The sequence below is a fragment of the Puma concolor genome, chromosome D2 (assembly GCF_028749965.1).
Source record: "Puma concolor isolate L17-30 chromosome D2, mPumCon1.1.hap2, whole genome shotgun sequence".
NCBI classification, from domain to species: domain Eukaryota; kingdom Metazoa; phylum Chordata; class Mammalia; order Carnivora; family Felidae; genus Puma; species Puma concolor.
In genome coordinates this window covers 76,271,126-76,293,659 of record NC_141677.1, presented here as the reverse complement: position 1 = coordinate 76,293,659, position 22,534 = coordinate 76,271,126, and the positions used below count along the sequence as shown (strand labels likewise).

At 41.7% G+C, this 22,534-nt stretch overlaps 1 protein-coding gene across 1 annotated transcript in view; it reads left to right on the top strand.

The window, feature by feature from the left end:
- The first annotated feature begins 14,691 nt into the window (after nucleotides 1-14,691).
- CACUL1 (CDK2 associated cullin domain 1) overlaps nucleotides 14,692-22,534 on the top strand; it is a 69,904-nt gene continuing 62,061 nt past the window's right edge. The window contains exon 1 of the mRNA XM_086680981.1: nucleotides 14,692-15,331. Coding sequence (XP_086537107.1) covers nucleotides 14,965-15,331 — 367 coding nt within the window. The 5' untranslated portion in view covers nucleotides 14,692-14,964. The remainder of the gene's footprint in view (nucleotides 15,332-22,534) is intronic.

Sequence of the window (22,534 nt, the reverse complement as noted above, 5' to 3'; positions counted from 1 at the left end):
AGTTCCTCAAAAAGTTAAACGTAGAGGGGTGCCTGGGTGGCTCAGTTGGTTAAGCTTCTGACTCTTGGTTTCAGCTAAGGTCATGATCTACTGGTTCATTAGTTCGAGCCCTGTGTCGGGCTCTGCATTGACAGTACAGAGCCTGCTTGAGATTCTCTCTCTCTCTCTCTCTCTCTCTCTCTCTCTCTCTCTCTCTCCTCTCTCTCTTCCCCTCATGCATTCTCTCTCAAAAAATAAAAATAAAAAAATAATTAAATTGAAAAGTTAAACATAGAATTACCAAATGACCCGACAATTCTACCCCTAGGTATGTACCCAAAAGAACTGAAAGCAGATGTTGAGATAAATACGTGTGCATGAGTGTTCTCAGCATTATTATTCACAAAAGCCAAAAAATGGAAACAGCCCAAATGTCCATCAGCAGATGAATGGATAAGCAAATTGTGCGGATATCCACACAGTAGAATATTCAGTCACAAAAAGGAACGAAGTGTTGTTACGTGCTGCAACATGGGCGAACCCAGAAAACTTACGCTAGGTGAAAGAAGGCAAATGCAAAAGGTCACATAATGAACAACTTCTTTTTTTATAAGACATATCCAGAATAGGTAAATCTATGTTTTTTTTTTTTGTTTTGTTTTGTTTTTTTTTGTTTTTTTGCGAGAGAGTTGTGGGGAGGGGCAGAGGGAGAGAGAGACAGAAAGAGACTGAGAATCTTAAGCAGGCTCCACACTCAGCATGGAGCCCGACAGGGCACTGGAACCCACCATCCTGGGATCAGGACCTGAACCAAAATTAAGAGTCGGATGCCCAACCGACTGAGCCACCCAGGCACCCCAGAATAGGTAAATCTATAGAGATAGAAAGCAAATTGGTGGTTACCAGACGTTGAGGACAGGGAAGAATGGGTAGTTATTGCTTAATAAGTATGGAATTTTCTTTGGGGATGATGAAATGTTTTGGAACTTGATATAGGGGTTGGCTGCACAACATTGTGAATGTATGAAGTGATGCTGAATGGTACATCCCAAAATGTTAATTTTATGTTATGTGAATTTCACGTCAGTAAAAAAAAAATGCAAGGGGGCTGGGAAGTGTCATCCCTGCTAGGGCAGCGGCTGCTTCCTAGGGATAACTCCACACTCCTGAAGGGGGTCATGTGTCCTTGGTGACCAGCTAAGCATCTGTGTGCATCTTTCTTCATCCTTCGTCCAGAACACACTTATCTCCTCCCCAAGGGGAGATAATCCAAAGACCTCCCAGGACACTGTATCCAGCTTAAAGCTGAGGATGTCCTGTCCTCTGTTGATTTCAGACGTGGCTTCCCTTGCTCTGGTGACATACAAACTAGAAGGACAAGTTATCTGAATCCCTCACCTTCGCACCCAACACCCAGAGGTAGAGCAGAAACAGCACGACTACAATACAAACTTGTGTTCTGAAAGGGGAAGACAGGCAGATAGAGCAGCCGCTGGCCCCTGACAATTGTGAGCTCTGGCTGGGCAGGCACCGAGGAGGTGGGACCATGGGTGGAGAATTTCCCTTGTTAGACCCCATTCTAATTTCTGGGAGGAGCTCCCTGGCCCATTGTTCTTTATGGCCCTGACTCCATCCTCTGGGAGATTTTGCCTTGATCGTTATCTCCTGGGCCACATCTAAAATGAATGTTGGAGAGTTTGCTCTACTTAGCGACTGTGCAGCTTGCACAAGCTGACTTCCTGCCTGTGCAATCTCAGGGCCCCAAGGGTTGTTTAATGCTTGAACAGTCAAAATATTTGCTAGTTTGGGTTTGTCATTTCTTTGGCAATAAAACACCTAAAAATGGGAGGCTTCTTACTAGACACAAAAAAGTGCATTGTGTATGATTTTAGTTATATGATATTCAAGAACAAGCAAAATGAACCCATGATGCCCCTTGTTTTTGATCGGAATCCATGTACAAGAAGACTCAGAGAGGCTAATTGGCTTGCCTAAAGTCACACAGCCACTTCGAGCAGAGGCAGCGCTAGAACACAGGTCTCCAAATTTACAGCCCAGAAAGCTTGGCTTGGCTCTCACAGGGAGTGAACAGACACAACAGTTTCCAAATGTGGATTTTTCTTTTGGTACTTTTAATTAGCATATATGAAATACACTGCCAATCTAATTTAATTATAATTAGGTAACCAGAAGGCTGATTATGTTGTAAATTTAGATTAAAGAGCTGTTGTTTTCAATTAGGTTTGATTGTAAAGTGCTTTGACACTCTTCTTGGCCTCACGGAAAGTTCATTATATAACTTCCCAGTTTCTCACTTGGATTTTGCCCACAGGTCTGGGGTGGTAGTAACTGAACTAAAGTTCCCAGGACACCCCCAGTCTGGTGCAGATTTGGACCTGGTACCTACCCATTGGTGGCAAGGGCCGCCAGATGCTACTGGGCTGTTGGATCAGGGTACTTTCAGCTGCCTGTAATAAAGAATCCAACTGGAAAAGCCCAAACCTCAAGGGGACTTAAAGTCACACACAATAAGACACACGCAGGTATGCAGGCCCAGGGTTTGTTAATTTGCTTTCAAAACATCCTTAAGGACTCAACTCCTTAAGGATTTCATCTCCCTGCTCTACCAACTTAAACATGTTGGCTTCTGTTCTCAACCTTGTTGCTAGATGCTTATGGGATGGTTGCTGCAGCCCCAAGCTTTCTTATGCCCCCAGAGGGGGACATTCCTTCCTTGTGTCCCTTGAGCCTCCAGCAGACTTCTCATGGCTCCTTGGTCAGGACTGCAGCACAGACCCCTTCCTAAGTCACCATCCCTAACGAGTCACCATGGTTGACTTGAGCAAATCAAGTAGAGTCTTTCTAGGAGCCCATGATTGCCTGATACCCACCAGCAAATTAGGAGAGGCTGTGGGGAAGGGCAGTGGCTGTTGGCTAGGCTACCAAAGGTCCTTGCCTGAGGCCAGTGTGGCCACACCCTGCAGAAATGGCTAAGCTCAGCTCCGGTTCTTGACTCTCCAGCAGATACCTGCTCTCTCTATTCCTCGGGGCTAAGCTTTGGCATTGTTTGTAGATGGTGTTGGCCATATAAGGCATGGCTAAACAAGAACAAGGATGAAAAAGAGAAGACATTTTAGAAGATCACGCAAGCCAACTAGAAGATGAGACAGAAGTGCACATAGCTGTGGGAGTGGCTAAACCACCCCAGTTGTCTCTGGGGAATATCGGGAGCTCTGCCTTGGAAAGAGGGTATCAGAGAGAATGGGTTTGACCCTCAGCACCTCAGGTAATGTTCCCAGCAGTCCTCTGAAGTATTATCTGACCCAGACTCAACTGTTCTCCCACACCAGGCTGCCTGGAGAAGTGACCATCCTCTTGCTGGCAGATCACCTGAGGCTCTGAATTCCCTCTGCCGCCATGCATGGCCCACCTATGGACAGTGGAGTGTGGTGGACATGTAGGTAGGTCCTGAGGTCAGACTCCTCATGCTCACACTCCAGCTCCTTTCACCTCCAACCCTGGGAGTTTCTTCAAGCTCTCTTAGCCTCAGCTTCTTCATCTGTAAAAACTCTACTTTATGGGGTTCTTGTGAGGATTGAATGAGATAATCCATAGAAAATTCTTAGCACAGAGTCTAGCAGATAGTCAACAGGCAATGGATATTTGCTATTTTTCTCACTACCATCTGTAATTCATGGTATTCTGGGCCAAGTGGAAGAGCTGGCTAATGCTCTGGCCATCACGACCCCCAAAATCCTTTTCAGCATTGGTTTGAAGGGTAGCTCTGAGCACAGAGCAGAAAAAGCAGCCCATGCTGGAAGCAAAAAGCCCCTGGTATGGACCTGGCACATAGTAGGTACACAATAACTATTAGTCACCCTCCCTGCCTTAAAATTATACAATCAGCTCAATGGCCTTCCTATTCTCTCCTGTCAAGCCTTTGAAGTGATGCTTAAACTGTCACCTTGGAGACAATGTGCTCCAGGAGACAGGTTTCCATTTTGAATCTCTGATGACTACACAGGCCGCCTCCATTTTTTAAAAAAACATCTTCAAAATGTTGGGGCAACTGAATGCCTGAAAGTTGAACAATGGATCCCCATAGTAATGACATTGCACTCTCAGAAAGCTAAATATATTATAAAGTCCTTGATCATAATTGTCCTTTTTGACAGTCCTTAACAGTGTTTTGTTACCTTTTGAGATGAATTTTGTTCTTTTATTTTGCAATTAAACACATGAGTAACTGGCTGAAGTCCAGTGAATGGCCGAAAGAGATTAGAGTCTCTGCAGCACTTGTAATGGTTTCCATCTGTGTCCAAACAGGATTAACTTTACAGCTTTTTAAAAATCACTGGTATCAGTTCATCCAGTTTTCCATTCTCCCGTTTTTATGAAACAATAAGGCAAAAACATGCAATTTTCAAAAACATATACTGTTGACCACATAATAAAAGGGAGCCTCCAAAACTGACCTGTTGGCTGGCAGGATGCATCACTGTTTCAAAGCTGGAAATGTTTGGGTTTAGAGGATGAAGGGCAATTTGGGGTGTGAAGTATGAAAGTGCTGATTAACGTGTGAAAAAAAATGGAGTTGAGACCCATTTATATCTGCCCCTTCTTAAATATGACAAGATAGATACTAACTCCTACCAGATGACCAATGTGGCCTCTAAAAGGTCCTGGCTTCTGCCCATGGCTAAGCCACTGAGAATGCTGGCCTCATGATCATGAAGCATCTTGGTCCAACCACCTGGAATGCCAGTGAGCATTGCCCAGATTGACTGGCCATGAAGAACCAGGTGTTTCGTGCTCACTGCTGCCAACCACAGACATGCCCATGGCACCTGCTGGTGCTGGCTGATGGCGAAGGGCCAGTCCTCAATTTCAACCACAGGAGGGGCCTCACTTGCAGGCCACAGCTGAACTGTGTTGGGCCCAGGTGTTGCCTTCCCCTAAGACTCCATTGGGATTGGACGCACTGGATCTTTCAAAGCTGTGTCATCACTCAACATGCAAACAATGACTTTTAATAAACTTCTGAATTCTCATCTCCAGAGTTCTCTGTAACTTTCTCCCCTGACACAGTCCTTCACCCCACTCCTCCTACACAACCCTTTCACTGCTGCATGATCAGCACATTCTTTCATGTATTTTTCCTTCAAATTTTTCCTCCAAGTCTTTGCTTTAACCCAAACTTAGCTGTTGTCTGAGCACAGCATCTTTGTGGCCTGTCTAGGAGACACATGTTTCTCATACCCTGAGGTATTTCTCTGATAGGGAGGTGGTGTTGGCATCCTCCTTGTTCCTTCCCTCCCCCTTGTAAGCTCCAATGAGGCATACACCATTGGAGTTTCCCACCCCATCCTCACAGAGCAACCATCTCCTGGTTATTAGCACCCCTCACTTTTGTTTCTGGATGACCTTTATCTCTACATCAATTCCTGCCATCATTCCCTTGAGGGAAACTTCAACATGCATGTGGGTGGTCCTTCCAGTCCTCCGAACTCTTCCATCCCTGGCTCTCCCATCAGGCCCAATTCTAATATTTGCAGCAGGAGCACAAATGGAGGCTCATCTGTATGACCCAGTATTTAAATGTTACACATCCAGCTAACCAACTGTTAAATAACACATATCCTATTTCCTTTCCTTGATACAAAAAAAGGTACATGTAAAGTTATGGTAAAATATCAAGGATGATTGAATTGAACTACTTTTGTATATGTCTGCGCACTCTTTCCACGAGCCTATTATTTGGGTAAGTAATGAAATAAAGTCATACATAATTCATAAATTATATTTATTCCCTAAAAGTTAATTTTCTTGCCTTCATTTAAGTAAATTACTAATTATGTTGTTATAATCAAGACTTTCACATAATTTGTGTTCTATTGAGAGTAATGACTAATTAGACAACCTTCTGGGGACATTGTGGTTGTTAAGGTGTTTTTCATCGATTTCAAAGTGGAGAAACTATGTTTGGCTGAGGTTGAAGCAGCTGGGACTTGTCAATTAAATTCTTAAAGTAATACTTGGATTGGAAGGGAACCATGAGTTTCATATATCACATTCATATCATGATAGATCATGAGTTTAACATACAACATTTTGATGGGGTTAGGTTGTATATTATCAATTATATATCACATTATCACAGAAAATGGCATAAAATATATTAATTTCATTACATAAATTGCTAATCATCAATATCACAAATTTTTATTGTCTCTCGAAAGAAATATCAAGATCGATACAGTATTTTAAAGTGTTTTCCTTCCAAATTCTTCAATGTTGACAACAACAACATGTTATTAATTTGTTAAAATTTTTCTCCAGATTACATTTTAAGATGTAATGGCCCAAAATAGTCTCTATAGAAATTAGTTTGGGGAAATGTTGTATGAATTTCCTTCATAGTCATGCAAAGTTTTTGTTTCCTTTAAAAATAAAAAAAAATGTTTTAAAAAATGAAGTAGACAAACTTAACTCTGGTTTTCTTTTGTCAGCCACAGTTCATACCAAATAGCTGTGGGATAGTGCAAGTACCCTTTCTTCTAAAGACTACACTCAGATCTGAGAATCTTCTATTGTCTCACTTAACTCTTCAAGTGCATCTCATCTATCTTGTCTAAATTATATCAAATTGCTTTAACACAGCAAGTAACTCCAAGACCGTGAATTAGAACATGAAAATGGATAGCTCGCACAAGTGGGAAATGTTACTTTGTTATGCAAGAATCTATTGCAAGTGGAAAGGATTTCAGAAGTTAATTAATTTGTCTTCCCTTTCAGTTAAGTGTTTCTGTCATTCAAATGTTCTCTGCATTTTGATATATCTCTGTCTCATGTGTAGGTGGTGGACACCGCCCAAAAGCCTTCATGGCATCCAGGAGAGGTCACTTGTTTTGAGGACAGGGGGTACAGAGAATGTTTGCCAACTCAAACATTCTACCTTTGGGTTATGACCTATCCTGCTGGTTTCTTAATTAAAGACAGACATCCTTGTAATAGCTCTTCGACTTCATGGAGACTTCTCATTCATAAACAACTTTACCTTCTCTCTAGCCATCTGCCCCATCTGTCTTTATTTTCTTACCCAGCTTGGAGTCCGTAGCTGATTCGTCATTTTCATTGCTCACCCAACTCTCCTTCCATTGCATGCATCTGATAAAACCCCAGCTATGGATGACCATGATCGTCTATCTAGGTCTGTGTCAGAGTGGCTGAGTTATCCTTAAAACCTTTCCTTCTCTCACTTTCCCAATTTAATGCATCGAGTCCTGTCCAGCCTAACTCCAAAATCAATCTGCAGTCCACCACCTGTTTCTACGCCCACTGCCATCCCCCTAGTCCAAGCCATCATCATCTCTTGCCCTAAGTATTGGTCTCTTTTTTTTTTTTTTTTACTCTTTCCTTTCCTAAAGGCCACTCACCTCAGGGCAGTTAGACATCCTTATAAAAACGTAAAGCATACCACAGCACTTCCTCACTCCTTTTCCATTCAAGCAGATACACAATCCTCAACAGGACTTATAAGGACTTGTATAACCGGGATATTTCCTACCTTTCCTCCAGGGATATTCCATATCCCTTTTCCTCTCCTTCACTCTACACGAGTCTCATTACTTTCTTTGGGTTCCTAGATTATGTCAAACACCTTTTCCCCTGCTGAATCTTCTGCCCAGAGTGTTCTCTCCCTAAATTGCTGATGGATGAACTTCTACCTTTCTCTCAATTTAGCAGAAATATGCTTTTTCAGAAAAATCCTCCTTGGTCAGCCAAAGTAAAATACTTTTCTGTTGTGCCCTCTCACGGCATCTAGTATTTTCCTTCATGATGCCTTGTCATGCTTTGGCTTATGTGGTTAATTGTTTAATACTTGGCAGTGCAGTGGAATGGAAATACGAGAGGCAGAAACTCTTTTTGCCTGTTTACTCTCCGAGCCCCAGCATGTGCCTGGATACAGATACACTTGTGAGTGACTGAGTGAAAGGGATCGGCCTGCAATAAGGTACTGATAGGAAGAATTTTTTTTCTACAGTCTCCTTCAGCCTAAAGTCATTTCCTTCAGCTTCTAAATTCACCACAGGGAGAATCTGCATCATTATCTGCTTCCCTGCTAGGATGGAATTTAGCATTCAGATGTTAAGATGTAAAAGGAAGGAACAAAATCCAACATGGAAAGAAATTTCGAATAAAGAATACTCCCCCGAGTGGCTACACATCTTCACGTCAGCAGCAATCTCTGTGCAACGAATAAGGCTTGAGTTATTTATATGTCTCTAATCCTCTTGCCTTCTAATCAAGATCATTCCAGTAGCTTTGCATTTAGACTTCCAATTGCATTATACGTTTACAAGTCACTTCTCTGTCAAATGCTGTATTGATCCATTATAATCTCCTAGGATAAAAAAAAGTATTCATTCGGAGTGACTGGGTGGCTCAGTCAGTTAAGCGTCAGGTCATGATCTCAAGGCTCGGGAGTTCGAGCCCAGTGTTGGGCTCTGTGCTGACAGCTCAGAGCCTGGAACCTGTTTCAGATTCTGTGTTCCTCTCTCGCTCTGCCCTTCCCCCACTCATGCTCTGTCTCTCGCTTTCAAGAATAAACATTAAAAAAAAATTAAAAGAAGACACAAAAAACAAAGTATTCATTCTTCTTTATCCTAATATAGTTTATCTCTATCAAAGTAATGTTTTTAAGTTTTCCATGCTAATGCCTTCATGAAATTAATAGTAAGTTTGAAATAAAACAGCAATTAAATCATTTATATGTTGTATGTTGTCTACAACATCTTCTCTGATTCAATTAGTTCTTACTTGACTGTTAGAAGATGCATGTACAGTCTGTGGATTTTTTCACATAACTTTTCTTGTCTTCTTTCCTTTTCTTGTTCACCTCTGAGCAATGTCATCCTTTACTAACAATGCAAGAACTAAGATAAAAAGATGTAAAAATGACAATAATAAACTTTGCTTTCTCTTAGGGAAGAATGTATCTCACCATATAGATCATGTTTTAAGAGCTGATGAAAGGGAAAAGAACAGTTGATATGAGTAAGCTTTCAGGTAGACTTCAGCTAGTCGTGCATTTATGCATTCAAAAATATTGAACAATCACAACGAACTATTCCATGGGAAAGGTGACATGAAGTACTTAAAGACTGCGCCCACCCCCTCCAAGTTTTAACTATGTATTTTTTAGTTCTTTTTAAAAATTTTTAAAGGTTTATTTAGTCGAAAGAAAAAGGGAGAAAGAGAGAGAGAGAGAGAGCAGGGGAGGGGCAGAGAGTGAGAGGGAGACACAGAATCCGAAGCAGGCTCCAGGCTCTGAGCTGTCAGCACAGAGCCTGATGCAGGACTCGAACTCATGGACTACAAGATCATGACCTGAGCTGCAGTCAGATGCTTAACCTACTGAGCCACCCAGGTGTCCCAAGTTTTAACTATTTTAGACAATTAGCCATATATTTATCTAATCCGTATATACGCAATTTTGCATAAATATATTGATTAGGTAGGTGCTAATGAAGGGGAGGGAGTGGAGAGTTTGTGATGAAGTTATGTAACGGATAGGCTCGAGATTAGGTACTTGTGCCTTTAAGGGGCACTGTTGCATAGCCAGCACTTATTTAAACCTCCCAACTCGACCCCAGGTTTTGTTCTTGTATCTATTCCTCACTTTTCAGCCGATGTACTGAAGGAGAAGCTGATACCACTCTGGGCTCCAGGGGTGGGCCTTATTTGCCAGGAATAAATCCATACCCTTTCCAGTAAATGGCTCTGGAATATGTGTAAATGTCATGTGAATCAGTTCAGGAACGAGCCAATGAGGCACTGAGAGGATGTTTGCCGAGGGCTTCTGGGGAAGGACCTGCTTGCTTATAATAGACAGCTATCAGAAGTTACGGCCACCTTCTTCTTGCCATTGGTGTCCATGTATACGAGGCCTGGGGCTGTGACAGCCATTATGCCAGCAGCCTGAGGATGAAGCTTGTGAAAGAGGAGATCAGGACAAGGAGCACGACAGAGAACAGAGCTGGAGCCGGTGCTGAACCACACCTCACTTTGCCCTGCTTAGACTTTGTCAGTTTGTTAGCCAATGAATAGCCTTCGTTTTTATGCAATTTTTACTGAGATTTGTGTTTCTGGGAGCCAAAATGAACATTTAGTGTATAGAATTCCAATTTATACTTTCTTCATGTTGTTTTGTTTATTTTTTAAAACTTGCAGGCTCGGAATTTTTTTTCTGATTATAAAAATAATACATGCTCATTGTAGAGAATAGAAAACATTGAAGGTTAAAAGAAGATTAAATCCATCCATAAGCCTGTTATCCCTAGATAACTGCTATTAGTATTTTGAATTAGTCTTCTCTTTATGTGTACAAACTTCTGATGCAGGCTGGCGGGTCCAAGGACCCAGAGCAGGTCCCACAAGACCAGCCAAGAGTGTCCCTGGCTTTGCGCTGGATGGAATCAGATGCAAGCTGAGTGGAAGTAAGAGCAGAGTTTGTTGAGGACATAGAGAGACAGCAGATACAGACACGGCGTCTAGGAGACCCGGAAAGGAAAAGGAACATGAACCTCATCTTTGCTCAGGGGTCTGGAGTTTTTACTGAGGGTGGTGGTCTGGTGTACATGTCCCATCAGGCATCCAAGAACCTGTTTGAACAAGGACGAGTGCTCAGGTGTCCTCTGTAGTGACTTATGCCCTGGAGCCAGGGGCTTCGTGTCAAGGTGTTTGGAGTCAGTGGTCTTGGAGAATGTTCATGATGGCCCCGCTCAATCACTCTTCAGATATTATCTATTGTGTTGGAAGGATCCAAAGAAATCATCAACTCCTTGACCTTCACATGGAGAACATACATCAAAGCATGTGTAAGGCAGGGGTGCAGGTTCTAGCAAGAATAGAAACAGGAAAAGGAGCAAAGGAAAAAAATACACATATATACGTTTATCCTGATTTAATGAAACTCATAGCATAGTGGGAAATAGAAACAAACAAGCCAACCTAAAGATCAAACAAATAGATTGATACCTGGAACTATGGAAGGTTGTAGTAATTATTAACCTGGGTTATAACTCTCCAGTGTCAGGTCAGTGGTTGCTAGTAATGCTATTCCCTATCTCCATATCCTAGAACAAATCATCTAAGATTTTAAGTTAATAACTATTAAAATATAGGCTTTTAAGTGTAATATAATGATGTCTCAGAATATCCATAAAAAAAAACCCAGTTGTCAACATGTCCATTTGGTTTCTCTTTGGTAGATGGTGTTTCTTTTTCTTTTTCTTTTTTAACGTTCACTTATTTTTCAAGAGAGAAAAAGAGAGCGTGTAGGAGCTAACACGGGAATGGGGGGGGGAGGGGCAGAGAGAGAATCCCAAGCAGGCTCTGTGCTGTCAGTGCAGAGCCTGATGTATGGCTCAATCTCACGAACTTGTGAGATCATGACTGGAGCTGAAACCAAGAGTTGGATGCTTAACCGACTGAGTCAGCCAGGAGCCCCAGGTGGTGTTTCTTCTTCTTTTTTAATTAAAAAAAATTTTTAATGATTATTTTGAGAGGAAGATAGAGAGGGAGAGAGGGAGAGAGAGAACGAGTCAGGGAGGAGCAGAGAGAGAGAGAGAGAACCCCAAGCCAAAATCAAGAGTCAGACACTTAACCAACTGAGCCACCCGGCCTGTTTCTTCTTATTTATATGGCAAGTTGCACCCTGTCAGTGATTGCTTTGGCCTAATCATCATTATAGTTTTCCATAATGGTGTATTTAATTGCAGCTAAAATGAATGTCTTCTATCGGCCATTTTGGCAGTACGCACATGAAGAGTTCAGTGGCCACCAGTATGCTGGTAGGGCCTTGATAGAATGGAAGTTACATTGCTAAGAGAGTACAAATACCTTAAGTTCTAAATGTTTTCCAATTTCCGTTATGGTTTTCTCACCTGTGAGTTGATTGGAACAGTAGAAGCCTGAGGGTTTACCAGCTGTCTGGTTATTGATTTCTAATTTAACTACATACTGGTTGAGAAGTTGTTGCTGTGATACCGATCCTTAGACATTGTAGAGAGACTTGCTTTATGACCTAGTACGTTCAATTTTTGTCAACTTTCTACATATTCTTGTTTATGTTCTGTAGTTGTTGAGTGCATTGTTCTACATGTATTCATTAAATCAAGCTTGCTAATTGTGTTATTCAGATCTTCTGGTTCCTTAAAGATTTTTTTTTTTTGTCCCCTTGATCTATGCATTAGTTTCCAGTGGTGCAGTAACAAATTATCACAGTGTGGTAAACAACAGAAATGTATTCTCTTACAGTTCTGGAAGCTAGAAGTCTAAAATCAAGGCACTGGCAGGGCAGAATTCTCTGGAAGCTTTAGAGAATCCATTCTTTGCCTCCTCCAGATTTGGGTGGCTGTTGACATGTAAGTGGGAATGTGGCTCCATCACTCCAGTCTCTGCTTGTGTGGTCACATTACCTCCTGTTTTCTCTTCTCACATCTCCCTCTGTCTTTCTCTTAGGACGACACTGGTCATTGGTGTCATGGCCTACCTGACCAATCCAGAAAGATCTCATCTCAAGAACTTAAATTACATCTGTAAAGACCCTGTTTCCAAATAAAGTAAGGTTTCAGGGATTAGGACATGGATGTATCTTTTTGGGGGCTACTATTCAACCCATTAAAATCTATTAGAGAGAGATGGAAAAATCAGCTACTATGATGATAGAATTCTCTTTCTTCTTGTACTTTTGTCAACTTTAGCTTCACATATTTTGTATATTGGAGATATATTTATGAGATATACATATTAGAGATATATTTATGATTTGTATCTTCCTTGTATATTGAATATTTTATTATGTGGAGACCCCTCTTTATCTCCAGTCACACATACCCACCCACCTAGAAAGTCTATTGATGAAAAACTACCAGTTGCTATTTGTCTGAAAAAGATGATTTGTTTTCCCTTTTCCATCGTCTTTTTTGCTAGGCATAGAATTCTAAGGTTACATTTTTTCCCCACCCTTAGGGTTTCACTCAATTATCTTTTACTTAAAAAAATATTTCCAGGGTGCTTCGGTGGCTCAGTTGGTTAAGCCTCTGACTCTTGATTTTGGTTCAGGTCATGATCTAACAGTTAGATCAAGCTTCCCCCAACCTCCACCCTCCACCACCCATCTCTGGTTCTGCTTTGACAGTATGGAGCCTGCTTGGGATTCTCTCTCTGCCCCTTGCCCGTACATGTGTCCTCTCTCTCAAAACAAATAAACTAAAAAAGAAGTATTCCCCAAACTTCCCAGGGCCAGATAATTAGCATAGTTCTAGGCCCAGGCAATTAAAAACATGCACTGCTTCAAAAACTATATGCCATTAATTCATATGTGAGAACACTGTCTGATTAAATCATTAAGTGATTGGTAAACAGTTCCATTAAGTATAGTACAGAATATATGGAAAAACATAGGTAGAGGAGCCGAAATAAACGTGGACATTGAAGAACATCCGAGACAATGATTTCTCACTGGCTGAAGGGATTCTTTACACTAACTTCGTATCTGTGGAAATAAAGATTATCTGCTAGTTTAGTGTAGTAACGGTGTTTTCTCGACTTTATCACAAGTAGCTAGAATGTGCTCCACAATAAACAATTATAACATATATTCTCATATAATATACTGCTATTGCTATAATTGGAGAATGCAGAGGAATTAAAGAAATTATAATAGAGCTACATAACCTCTCCCCCTTGCCCCTCTGAACTCTCCCATATAATCTCAAATTTGTAGACAGATTTGTTAAACACTATAAAAAGCTTTGCATTTAATAATTTAAAATTCCTGGGGTGCCTGGGTGGCTCAGTTGGTTAAACGTGGGACATTGACTCAGGTCATGATCTCATGGCTCGGGAGTTCGAGCCCTGCGACCGGCTCTGTGCTGACAGCTCAGAGCCTTGGATCCTGCCTCACATTCTGTGTCTTCTGCTCTCTCTGCCCCTCCCCACTCCTGCTCGCTCTCTCTCAAAATTAAATAAACATTAAAAAAAAAATAAAAATTTAAAATTCCTGGCCTCAGTGTATGGAGAAGTTAAGACACTTAAAAAGAAGAATCCATGAAGAGCTCACTCGCATTCTTTTTTAAGCCACCTTGCTACGTTTCGGTTTTTATTCTTGGTTTTGAAGGTTTCCGCAGTGTGGGCTGAGGCCCACGAGCAGACTCATCAAGGGCCACCCAGGATAGTCCCACCCATTTGTAACGTGCGAACCAGGGCCTCTCGTGGCTCCCTAGCTCTGTCGTCAACCAAAGGCCGGGGCTATGAAGCTCTGCGCGGTGCGGAGGCCCATTTAATCCGGAGGGCGTACGAAAAACACCACTGAAGCAGGGGCCCGGACCATAGCGAACGCCGAACGGTATCGGGCGCATCTTCAAGGGCCAGCCAGATTCCGGTCGTCCCGGTAACCAGACAAAGAACGCGCTTGCGCAAACTCCTTGTCACGTGGGGCTGGGTCGGGGGCGGGACCGACGGCTGCTCCTTCGGACCCGCGGCCCCTCCCCTCTCAGCGCCGAGGCCAGCCGAGGCGGGGCAAACCTCTGCCCTTTAGCGTGGGGGTGACTCATAGCTCCTGCCCCTTTTCACTTTGGTCTCTCTTGGCTCGTTCCTCGCACCACGTGCCCTCCTGGCCGCGCCCCCAGCTGCCCTTTCCAACTGCCTGTTGGAAGTTGCTGTAAAATGTCGTGAGGGGCGCTGCCGCTTTACGGCTGCCTCTCCCAGGCTAGAGCCCGGGAGCGCCCACCGCCGTCAGCCCTGTCTCGAAGAGTCTGCTCGGCTGAGACTGAGAGACCCGGCGCGCCGCTCCCCTCCCTGCCGCGCTCGTGCCGGCCGCCGGCGATGTGAGCTCGAGGTGGCTGCGGTGCCCCCTGGCCCGGGGTTGAGACGGGCGGCAGGTGCCTGTGAGGCGGGAGGGTGCTGGGGGCCTGCAGGATGGAGGAAAGCATGGAAGAGGAGGAGTGGGGCAGCTACGTGGCGATGATGGACGACCAGAACCACAACAACTGGGAGGCCGCGGTGGACGGCTTCCGGCAGCCCCCACCACCGCCGCCACCCCCCTCGTCGATCCCAGCCCCTGCGCGAGAGCCGCCAGGGGGGCAGCTGCTGGCGGTGCCCGCGGCCTCGGTGGACAGGAAAGGCCCCAAGGAGGGGCTCTCGATGGGGCCACCGCCACCGCCGGAGGCCAATGGGGTGATCATGATGTTGAAGAGCTGCGACACGGCCGCCGCCGTGGCCAAGGCGGCCCCCGCCCCCACTCCCAGCTCCACCATCAACATCAACACCTCCACCTCCAAGTTCTGTGAGTCCAGCCTCTTCCCTGCAGCCTTGGCTTTTCTCCTCCCCACCCGGACACCGAATCCACCCTTCTCGGCCAGCCCCGCTTCCTTTGTTTCAGGCCTGGGTCTCTCCTCCCCTCCCCGCCTCCCTCCCCCCTCGTTCGGTGTCTGCGGCCAGCGCCTTAGCGGCCCTGGCTTCTTGTGTTACCTGGCCTAGAGAAGCAGCCTGGTGCGCCCACAGCCCCAAGTTCTCCTGCAAATGCGATCCTTATCACAGCTGGCTATCTCTCAACATTAAGAAGCCCATTTCTTCTCCGTTGCCCCTGAAAAGTTTCGCCCTCAAACGTGAGGGGAAAATTAGGCCGTCTGAGTTTCGTTAAAGGATTCTTCTTTTTTTTTTTCTTTTTTGTAGTCAGAGAGAAATCTGGCAAGTTGTGTTCTTGTGCTTTTAGCTCGTCTGCGTTCGACAAGTCAGGAATTAGAAAGCTGACCAATAGTTACACCTCGTTCTTTCCCTTCACTAGCGTGCACTTTATACGTCCTGATAGAGAACTGTAGCTGTTTTTAGAGTGACACCAATGCGGTGGGAGCGACATCCGTTTTGAAGCTAATAATGTATGAAATTACTTGTCAAAGCGTACACTCATAAGAATAAGCCACTTAGCATGTGTACAAGATAACGTTGAACTTTATGTTAGTGGTCCGCGTTAACGCTCAATTGCAGGCGGAAAGATTTAAGACCAAAATCTGTTTTGTAATCTGAAACTGACCCTAAATCGACCCTAAACGTAATTTCTATAGCTAGGAAAAAAGAGTGCTTTTGCTTTGAGTGGGGTGGTTTTTTTTTTTTTTTTTTTGGAGGTGGTGGTAGTGGTGAAAAGTGACCATGGCAGCCAGATTTTTCTCTCCTATTAATAACTGCAAGTTTTAAATGACATCTGGTAAAGCAACTGGAGATTTCATTTCTAGTTACTAATTTTATCAAGCAGTACCAGTAATTGTCCAATTAGCTGTGTAGAGAAAATATCTGCCTTGATTCAAATATATATTTAACAACCTTATGCTTTTCTTTTTTTTGTGGGAACAGCCCATAATCTAATTTATTTGCCCTCAAGATACAGCTTTGGTCAAAGACATTCATATGTAGGTATGGTTGGTAAGATTTGGATATGATTTTTTTTTTTTTTTTTTTTGTATCATGTGTATGTGAGAATAATGTATAGTTTGTGTATTGAAGTCTAGTAGTGAAACCAGGCTTTGGACAGTGTGGCCTAGTGACTTATCTAAATGCTGCAGGATCTTGTTTTAGTGCTTAAACAGTTCATTTGAGAGTTCAGAAAACATCCAGTCAAGAGCAGAAACCAATGAAATTAGGAACAAAAGAAACACTTGCTAAACCAAAAGATCGTTCTTTGAAGATCGATAAGCTAGATAGACCTCTGGTAAGACTGATCAAGTAAAATACATGAAAATATAATTAAGTGAAAAAAATGGGAAGTAACTACAAGCATGAGATTTCAGAAAAGAATTTTATGAATTCCTGTAGGTTAATATGATGAAAAGTATCAATTATTAGAAAAATACATATTGAAAGTTGGTATCAGAAGAAATGGATAGCTTGAACTAATAAATATTTAACAAAGTGGAAGGGTAAAGACCTCCCCTTTCAAAAACTGGACTGAGATAAATGAGTTGCATTGGACTCTTAAATAACAATTCCTTTTTACAAGTTCTAGAAACGAAATAAAAAGATGCCTAGTTTGTTTTATAAGGTTAGTGAAATCTTGATTTTAAAACTAGATAAGGACAATATGAGAAAATTATAGACCTGTTTCAGTTATTAGCATAGATATGAAAATCCTACACATCAAATCTAACAATGTGTTAAAAGAATCCTGATCTATGGAGTTTAAGAATGTAAATATGACTCAACATCTATTTACTGTTAATATAATTTATCTCATTAAATAGACTAAAGGAGGAAAATCATGATTATCTTGATACCATAAAAGCATTTGATAAGATCTAATAGCTATGTGATAAAAAACTCTTTTCCCACGATTGGGATATGAGATAACTGGATCGAGGTCATTACCAAAAACCTACAGCAAATAATAACACTTAGTAGAGAAATTTTAGATTCATTCACTTTAAGATAAGTAACAAGTTAAGGATGCCCTTTATCACTATTATTGTTTAACATTCTAAGAAAAGTCCTGGCTAACACTACAAAGGGAAAAAATAAGTGTAAGGATAGGAAGGGAAGCAATAAAACCCATTATTTGCAGATAACATCACTTACCTAGAAGAACCATTAGAATTAAGAGAAACTATTAGAACTCGTAAGAGTTTAGCAAGGTTCCTGGAATCGAACCATAGGGCACCTGAGTAGCTCAGTCGGTTCAGTGTCCAACTTCAGCTCAGGTCATGATCTCACAGCTCGTGAGTTCAAGCCCTGCATCAGGCTCTGTGCTGACAGCTCAGAGCCTGGTGCCTGCTTCAGATTCTGTGTCTTCCCCTCTCTCTCTACCCCTCCCCCGCTCACACTCTGCTTCTGTCTCAAAAATAAACAAACATTACAAAAAATAGGATCAAACCATAAAAATTAATAACACTCACTAGCAATAAACAGCTAGTATAGGGAATCAGAAGTAAATATATACAATAAAAGCAACAAAACTGTAAAGTCTGTAGAAAACTTTAAAACTTGAATAAGGAACCAGAAGAGAATCTAAATAAATCTTTCCATGCTCTTGAGATATGTTTGTTTATTATTATGAGGGTCAGTTTTCTCCATTTTAATCTATAAATTCGATTAAACTGCCATCAGAATTCCAGTTGGTTTGTCTAACAAACTCAGTAACCTAGATCTAAAACTCATATGGCAGATAGAATAAAGTTTACGAATAGCTAAAGCAGTCTTAAAGATTTGTTTTTGGTGGGGTTTGCCTTATTGGAAATTAAGATACTATTTCAAGGCTGTAGTAATAAAAACTGTAGTGTAAGTGCACAAACGGAGAAATAGACTTGGGAACAAATTAGATAGTGGAGACTTACCCATATGTGTTCAGGAGCTTAAGAGAAATCACTGGAGAAAGGAGTCCTATTAGGAAGAGTGGCTCAGTATATGGAGAAAAAAACAAACCCTATAGCACAGGCAGAATGGGTTATGGATAAATTAAAAAGACCTAGATGTGAGAGGAGAAATTATAAAATTAATGGAAGACATTGTTGAAGTTCTTTTCTTAGGGACCAGGGACTCCTAATGCTTCAAAAATATGAAGGTGAAAAAGGAGTGATTTTGATTATATAAAAATTAAAGATTTTCATTCAGTGAAAGATGAAAGCATGAGAGAAGGTATTTGTAGTGCCCAGTATTGATAAGGGATTGATATATAGACTAGACAAGGAACTACACATCCCTAAGAAGAGGGCAGCAACCTTTGTAGAAAAATAGGCAAAGGATATTAATAGATAGCTTATGGAATAGCAAATCTTAACATGGATAGAAAGAGATGTTTGGAATTAAGTAATCAAGAGACATTCAAATTGAAAGAGTAATAGTATCTTTTCCCACCTCTTAAGTTGGCAAAAAGTAGAAAGTGAGATGGCACCAAGTGTGGGTATGGATACAGGATTTGCTGGTTGCACTGACAGTGTAGTGGACCAGTGCGGTGTTGAGATGCCCAGAGTCTCTGTGGACCAAATAATGGAAGATAGCTGGAGTGTTGGTGAAGCCCTGAGCTGTGACAGTGAAGGTGTGTTTCTGGACTGTAAGATGAAAACAGCTTCTGGTGGTCTGTATTTGGAATAGATAAAAAGCAAGCATTTGTTAGCTTGATAGATGCATACTAGGTGCGAGGGATTGTGTTGATCTGTCCCAGTAGAGACCATATCTGGAACAGCAACTACAACTGGAGTCACCACTTGATGATTTACTATAATCCACAGTCATTCTCCAAGATTCAGGTTCTCTGCACTGACCCAATAGGTTAGTGAAACAGAATGTCGTAACAGTTACCATCCCTGTGTCTTCTACGTCTTTGAAGTTGGTTCTGTCCTCTCGTTTCCACAGAGGTGTGCTCTTGCTTTGGGTTTATTTTGTTAGAAAGGGGTACATCTAGGGGATTTTATTTGGCCCTTCTTATGCTCATAACCCTTACTACATAGTGTAGGGAGCCTTTAACTGTGTGTTCAAGAACTGGGGAAATTACAGGGTGGGTCTGTGGATTCACTGGGCCCACTGAGATGGATGGAAGCCAGAACACTCTTTCTCAATGTGACATCACAGCTCCTGATCTGACTGGTTTACCATAGTGACGTTCTGGTCCCTTAGGGTTAATATGGGCTTAGAGCCGGCGTTAAATAACCCCCTCAAAAGCCTGAGTGATTCTGTTTCCCACATGCACTGTGTCCTTGATGAAAAACTTCATGTTCTATTTGGAAAAGGCTAGGAGAATGACTTTATGTGCTTGATGGAATTTTGTAGGGTCCTTCCTCAATGGAACCCATTATCTCCTTTTTTCCAGGCGCTCTGTGTCTTTGAACAAGTTCAGCCTGCGTATTAGGTGATATGCCATAACTCTTCCACTGTGGCCACTTAAGTCAAGCCTCAGTTTGATATATCTAGAGTTTTTTTGTTTTCATTTTCTTTTTTTCTTCTCGTCAAGTAATACATTAGTATACTCCACATCTGTTTTTCTTATGGACACTATGGTTAGCCACCACCAGAGATCCAAGCCATTCTGATAACGGGTCTGGCCCTCCTGCCTGTTATAATAACCAGGCCTACTTTATATCTGACGGTTAAGTGCTTCTACTTGTCCTTTATCACCTTGGAAATCCCACTATCCCATTGAAATCAGGGAGCTCCTTTTAGTGGCAGTATTACCCATCTTTAGCCCAGAACTAAAAAGGACAGCCACCACAGCAGTTTTCAAGGAAATCCGTGTATCCTTCACCAGTGTATTTCTTAATTCCTTGATGAAGGGTCTTGGAGGACATTTAAGAGAGAGAGAGGTAGAGAGAGTTGAATATGATAAAAACACTCAAACAGTCTTGTCTTCGTAAGTCTAGATTCATTCTTCTGCATACTAAGGAATTTCTGGTGTTCCAAACTCACCTTCCCTCCCTCGTCCTCTTCATTCTCCTATTCTTCCTCTTTCTCCTCTTTGTCTATTTCCTTCTTTCTCATACACCTTTTCTCCTTCCTTCTCCATTTATATTCAGTAAATTGTACCCAGTTGAGGCATAAAGTTTTATCTAGGATTTGAGCCAGCTAGAAGCTAGCCTATTGCTACGAATGCTGGCAGAAGTCAGGAAACTCCTGGATCAGAGAAAGAAATGTTATTCATGGCACCACAAATAGGGTGAGAATCAGCATATTTGCATAGGTTCCCCTTACCCCCCAAGTCTCCAGAGACAAGCACAGTACGGCCAAGATGGATGCACCCTCATTGGGCTTGTGTTGCAGCTGAAGAATATTGAACTTGGGGAATCTACTGCTTTTATAGAAAGCAGTAAGCAAGCTGCTTCTTTGTTCAGGGGAAGATAATACCTCACCTTTCAAGGTTACCAGCTGTAGAGTGGCTCAGGTTCAAGAGCAGTTGGTCTGGGTCTTGCAGTCTTAGCACACTCAGCAAGACATGTAGGAGTACAAGAAGCCCAAGGAAGACTACCTCTCCAGAGGTAACCATGACTGCAGTTGAGAACATTTTCATCATTTAAATACTTTTTATGCCTCTTTGCTTTCAGTTCCCCACCCCCTAGCCCCACTGCTTTCTGTTACTAGGTTTTCATGTAAATGGTACCATATAATCTGTATTATTTCATGCTTGGTTTCTTTCCTTCACCCTGTATTTGAGATTCATTCATATTCTTGCATGTTACTGAGTTTAGGGCTGAGTTCTGTTTTGGCTGGGATACTACAAATTGTGTATCTGTTCATCTGTTGGTGATCATTTGGGTTGTCTCCAATTTGGGTTATTATGAATAAAGCTGTTATGAACCATCATGTGGATTTTGTGTAAATATAGGTTTCCTTTCTTCCTTTTTTTTTTTATGCTTATTTGTTTATTTTGAGAGAGTGTGCATGTGCACAGGTAGGGCAGCAGCAGAGAGAAAGGGAGAGAAAGAATCCCAAGCAGGCTCCACACACCAGTGCAGAGCCCAATACGGAGCTTGAACCCACAAACTGTGAGATCATGACCTGAGCCGAAATTAAGAGTTGGACACCCAACTGACTGAGCCACCCAGGAGCCCCTAGACATAGGTTTTCATAAATATATCTGTAAATGGAATTGCGTGGTCATACATTAGTTATATGTTTAACTTTATGAGAAACTGCCAACCTGTTTTTTCAGAATGGCTGTATCATTGTACATTCCCATTAGGAATGTGTAAAAGTTCCATTTGCTGCACATACTTATTTATACTAAGTATGCTTCACATTCTTGGAATTGTAAGGTTTTTTTTTGGTTTTGTATTTTGTTTTAATTTTAGTCTTTTTAGAGGGAGAGTAGTAATATCTCATTGTGGTTTTGTTTTGCATTTCTCTTTTACACATGCCATTGGCTTTTCATGTGCTTATTGCCCTTTAATGTAATTTTGTTTGTGAGAATCTTTGTGTTTCTTGGGTTGTCTTAAGAATTCAGCATTAATTTTAGATACATATTTTATGAGATAATATGTATTATGAGTGCTATCTCTCTGGTTTGTCTTTTTATTCTTGACCATGTCCTGCAAAGAATAGATGTATTGAGTTTTGATGAAGTCTAACATCAGTTTTTTTCCTACAGCTGGTACTGTTTTTTTTTTAATCTTAAGAAGAAACATTTGCTTATCTCATAATCAGGGAGATTTTTTTCCCTATATTTTATTTTAGAAATTTTATAGTTTTAGCTTTTATGTTTAGATCTGTGATCTAAGTTATGAGTTGATACTGGTGTGTAGTAAGAGATAAGGATTGAAGTTCTTTTTTTTTTTTTTGAATGGATATCCAGTTGTTTCAGCACCATTTATTTAAAAGATTATCCTGTTTTTACTGACTTACTTTGGCGACTTGTTGAAAAATAGCTGACCATGTATTTGTGGGTCTAAATTCCATTAATCTGTTGTTGGGTGTATCATATCTAGGATTGTTAAATCTTCTTGTTGAATTGGTTGGTTGATCATTATGGAACTCTGTCTTTATCTTACTCTGAAGGATGCTTTTCTTGTTAGCTGTT